Genomic DNA, 5,607 nt, shown 5'->3' with positions numbered 1-5,607 from the left:
ACTCATATCAATATGTGATTGAAAACCGGTTCTTCCGTTGGATCTTTCTCAAAAAAAAAAAAAAAAAAAAAGAAAGAAAAAAATTATTATTCTGATATTTGTTACTAATTTTAAACATCAGTCAAATTTTCATTTTTTCCTATATATTAAATTACCAATTATCTATATCATTCATGAGTATAATTAGTTGGTTCTACCTAGATATACTCATATCAATATGTGATTGAAAACCGGTTCTTCTGAGTTATTTTGAACTCTTAAAATAAAATAACATATAGGTAGTCTAAAATTACAAAATAAGTCATATTTCATTTTACTCTCGTTATGCAGGTTATTGTATAGCATCTTGTTTTTCCTTGAATAGCATTTTGTTTTTCCTTAAATAAATAAAACTATCTTGTTTTTCCTTAAATTCTTTTTCCACAAGAATCTCTTATCTTTAGAGATTATTAATGATATGTGATAAATAGGTCTATAATGCCATTGTGATGGTTCATATTAGGTGTCAACTTGAACGGAATGCAAGATGCCTAGGCTGGTAAAGTATCGTTTCTAGGTGTGTCTGTAAGGATGTTGCCAGAGGAGACTGACATTTGAATATGTGGACTGGGAGAGGGAGACCCACCCAATCCACCATCCAGTCAGCTGCCAATGCAGCTAGAACAAAGCAGGTGAAGAAGGTGGGATAACCTTGCTTGCTAAGTTTTCTGGCTTCTTTCTTTTTCCTGTGCTGGTTAACTCCTTTCACTCCTCCTGCCCTTGGATACCCAACTCCAGGTTCTTTGGCCTTTGGACTCTGGAACTTGCACCGGTGGCTTGCTGGTGGCTCTCAGGCCTTTGACCACAGACTGAAGGCTGCACTGTCGGCTTCCCTGGTTTTAAGGCTTTCAAAATGGACTCACACTCAGACTGAGCCACTACTGGCTTATCCCTTCCCCAGCTTGCAGAAGTCCTATGGTGGGACTTTGTCTTATAATCACATGAGCCAATTCTCCCTAATAACTCCCTTTCATATATACATATATCCTATTAGTTTTGTCCCTCTGAGTAATACAGCCACCCTACAAATAAAATGAGTAGTCTATCTTACCTTTGTGGAGGAGGGACACTGGGTGACCATGATCTAGTCCTTCCTATAACATCTACTCGATGAGGAGACCCTGATGGTGAACAATGGTTTGATGACATTACTTGTTCTGGCACTGACAATGTTGAGCTTTGAAGATCTCGACCATCATGTCGATAATCTAAAGGTATAAAATTAATAAATATTATAGTTATATATACACACTAAGTCCTTTGTGTCTTTTGTACTTCACTCAAAAACAAAATGTTGGTGAAGTTGAAAGACTTCTAATATATTAAATATAAAGTATAAAGAATAAACCATAATATTATGAGAAAACATTTTATGAATACATAAATTAAAAAGGAATGACAGATATCCAAATATTTAGATAGTTACTATATCTAAGGCATTGTGCTGGGTAAAGCTTTTATATAAACTTAGAGTAAAATTTTATATACAGTTAACTATCTCCAATAAAAGATTCAAATTTATTCTAAAAATATTTTCATGTCTTCAATGACCTAGAAAAGCTTCAAATAATTCTTAACAATTATTATTTAAAATTATTAAGCTCATAAAAAACTCCTAAACATTAAGATCATTTCTTTAAGTGATAAAAGTTTTAGAAAACACCCTGAATACCATTTGTAGTACATGTGTAAATGGTTTTTGCTTTTTTTTTTTTTAATGAGATGGAGGTCTCACTATGTTGCTTAGGCTAGCCTCAAATGACCCTTCCACCTCAGCCTCCCAAGTAGCTGGAACTACAGGCCCATGCCACTGCACCTGGCTACCATTTTTCTTACAGTATATGACAGGGCTGATATACAGTAGAAGTCTGAGAATAAAAATACGACAAATCAGAGGAAAGTAACAGCCCAATGATCTGACACATTTACACAAAGAATATTAGAAGAGATACTATCTAAAAGAGTACTAGAAAGCAATTGGTATGTGGACAGATGGAAGGAAAGTAGAAGGACTTCTAAGTTGGTAGAAAAACAACAGTTCAATGTGGGGCAGCAGTATGGAAATGAGCAGGAAAAGTAAGTTTGACTCAAGTTGTAGATATCTAAAACATCATGAGGTTGGTAATGGAAAGAGCCTGAACATTTCTGAGCAGGAAGTAATATCATCACCACCACCACCATTACCTTCATCATACTCTTTGTGGCTATTATTAATTGACGTTTTACTATGTGCTAGGAACTCTGCTATGCACTTTAAAAAAGTGTTCTGTTACAACATTTGTTTCAGAAATAACTCAGAAACAACTGTTCATATGTGATATTTCCTATCCTGATAATGTTTTACAGTATTGCCTCACATTAGATTCCCTAGAAACAAAGATTCACATGCACATAGATAAGTGAAGTAGTGTCCTCAGGAAAGAGGAGAAGAGCAGAATAGGGTAAGAAAAAAGGGAAGAAACTAAGCAATGATGTATTCTCAGTCTGATCTAATTGTATGCTCTGAAACATGAACAATTGCCCAGGGTTGGTCTGACTTTGAGGTAAGAGGCCTGGATTTTTGTACTCCTGTGCTAGCCACTTACTGGCTAAAGACTGCCAGTGGAGAGTCGGCAAGGTGTTTAACCTTATGGATGAGGCGGTTTCCATTTGACCAGGCAATTCTCCAGAGAGAGGGACAGCTGTGAGTTGTTAACAACCAACACTCTCTGTAACTGGATGAGTAAATGAGCTGGTAAAGGGGATATGGGTGGAACATCAACAGTGTCCACTACAACTTCCAAATAATTGCAGCTGAATGTAAAGTACACTAACACAGCGGGATGCAGAAAACCAGAGAAATACAGAACTGCACACAATGCCCATTCATCCCAAGAATCTCATGTTCCTCCTCTTGGCTCTTTGGTCACAAACTCTGTCTTAGATATATGTACTGAGTGAGTCTTTACTGGTGTTTGTGGATCGTCCCCTTGAGTTCATAACTTTGCAGACTTATCCTTCTTTCCATCTAGATATACTCCTTTCGTCTAGATACTTTCATTTTATTTTAGACTCCTATTATATAGTAAATATTTTTATTGCTTAAAATTTAACATGACTTTTTAATTGTGTTATTTTAATTTTTACTCTTCAGTTTTCAAAGCTGCATGAGTTTTGAACGGTCTTTCTTAACCTTTTTTTCCAGAGCTCTGTTGTTTTTAGTCCATGATTTTGCACAGTACAAGGTTTTCCCAGGAACACATATACTATATAATAGAAAACAACTCTGCCAAGAAGATATTACCTCCATTTTCATTTGAGAAAACAGAGGTAAAAAAAATCTAAATTAAGTGTCAAATACCACGGTTGAGACTTAAAAGAAGATATTTCTGACTCCAGTGCTCTCACTGTCTCTCAATACTACATTCTGCTCTGATGATGGAAGTAATACTTTAGGAAGATGAAGCTGATATCAGTATACAATTCATACTGAAGGTTAGAGAAATTGCAACAAGATTAATTGTTCTTATAAAACTTAGAACAGTATTGTCCAATAGAACTCCAAAATGATGGAATGCTCTTCTATCAGTGCTGTCCAATTTGGTAGCCACTAGACTACACATGACTATTGAGCATTTGAAATCTGGATGGTATAATGAGAATCTAAAATTTAAACATGTTTCTTTTAAATTCATTTAAATAACCACATACAGCTAGTGGCTATATATACACTACATATTTAATAAAATAGAACAAGAAAAAGGAAAATCAAAATGCCAGAAGAGGAGGGCATTTTGTAATTTTATATAGGGTGGTTAGACTAGATAACACAAATTGAGAAGGTGACATTTCAGAAAGAATTGAATGAGATGTTTTTCCAAGCTGATAAACACAGAGAGAAGGGTTCCAAGACAAGTGAAAAGGCCCCAAGGTAGCAGTGCATCTCACATGTTCACAGAACAGCAAAGAGGATACGGTGCTTGGAGTGGAGCAAGTGATGAAGAGCATAATCTTCCCCCCTTCGGAGGGAAGGGGGAAGATTATGTAGAGGCTTGTACATTATTGCAAACATTTTGGCATTTAATCTGAGTGATTTTAACCCATTAGCGGGTTTTAAGCAGAAATTGTGCATGTTTTAACTTTTGCTTAAGGCTAGACAAGGTAGTAAATCACACATGCAATAACAGCAGCTTGAACTAGGATAATAATGGAGATTATGGAAGTGGATGTATTTTAAAGGCATAGCAATAAAGACAATTTTGTGAAAGATTTGAGAGACATGAGAGAAAGAGAAGAGACAAGAACAAATCTAAAATTCTGACTCAAGGAGAAGAATGAAGTTACCAAATGACATGGTTTGGTGGAAAGGATCAAAAGTTTAGTTTTGGACATGTTAAGCTGGAGATATCTACTACATTTCCAAGTGAAGATGTCAGGTGGGCAGTAAACTATAAAAATTTAAAGAAAAAATAAGTAGAATTGACTGGAGATGTACATTTGGGAGTTTTAGCATATAGATAACTATTTAAAGGCATGGACTTTAAACAGACTTGAGATCACTATAAGAAGGAGTAAGATAGAGAAAAGATCCAAGAATAGAGTTCAGGCCAGGCCAATATGAATCAATTACATTTTGTGACTAGATAAAAAAGCAAAAAAAGAGCAACAATTAAGAAAGAAAGAAAGAATTACATACTAAAAGGCAAAAAACACAATTTGGGTGAAAAGAGCAAGTGTCAGAATCAGATACAGCAGGAATGCTGGACTTATAAGACTGAGAATTTAAAACCACTATGATTAATATATGAAGGGCTCTAATAAACAAAGTGGACAGCTTGTAGGAACAGATGAGCAATGCAAGCAGAAAGATAGAAATTCTAAGATCTAAAAAGAAATGCCAGAGATAAAAGAAATACCTGTAATAGAAACGAAGAATGCCTTTGATGGGCTTATTAGTAGACTGAACACAGCTGAGAAAAGAATCGCTGAACTTGAGGATATGTCAATAAAAACTTCAAAAACTGAAAAGCAAAGAGAATAAGGACTGAAAAATAACAGAAAAGAATATTCAAGAATTGTGGAACAACTACACAAGGTATAACATATTTGTAATGAGAATACCAGATAGAGAAGAAAGAGAGAAAGAAACAGAAGATTTGAAAGAATAATGATTGAAATTTTCCCAAATTAATGTCAGGAACCAAGCCACAGACCACAGATCTAGGGAGCTCAGAGAACACCAAGCAGGACAAATGCAAAATAATAACGACAGGGAGAAAAAAGAAAAAGAAAAACTATTGAAAGAAGACAGAGAAAAAGAAAAAAACACTCCTCTATAGAAGAACAAAGATAAGAATTACAAATGATTTTTCTAGAGAAGCTACGCAAGTAAGAAGAGAGCGGAGTGAAATATTTAAAGGTTTGGGAGAAAAAAACCACCAACCTAGAATCCTATGACCTGTGAAATTATCCTTCAAAAGTGAAGGAGAAAGAGACTTTCACAGACAAACAAAAATTTGGAATTTGTTGCCAGTAGAACAATATTACAAGAAATATTAAACTGATTTTTTTTTAGAGAGAAGGAAAAAG

At 35.0% G+C, this 5,607-nt stretch overlaps 1 protein-coding gene across 1 annotated transcript in view; it reads right to left on the bottom strand.

The window, feature by feature from the left end:
- LOC105538042 (regulating synaptic membrane exocytosis protein 2) overlaps positions 1-5,607 on the bottom strand; it is a gene marked incomplete at its 3' end in the record, with an annotated part of 189,423 nt that overhangs the window by 93,478 nt on the left and 90,338 nt on the right. The window contains exon 13 of the mRNA XM_011977770.1: positions 1,091-1,253. Within this exon, the coding sequence (XP_011833160.1) occupies positions 1,091-1,253 (163 nt within the window). The remainder of the gene's footprint in view (positions 1-1,090; positions 1,254-5,607) is intronic.

Source organism: Mandrillus leucophaeus, unplaced genomic scaffold (genome assembly GCF_000951045.1).
Source record: "Mandrillus leucophaeus isolate KB7577 unplaced genomic scaffold, Mleu.le_1.0 Scaffold1839, whole genome shotgun sequence".
NCBI classification, from domain to species: Eukaryota; Metazoa; Chordata; class Mammalia; order Primates; family Cercopithecidae; genus Mandrillus; species Mandrillus leucophaeus.
This window is presented reverse-complemented; position numbering and strand designations above follow the sequence as displayed.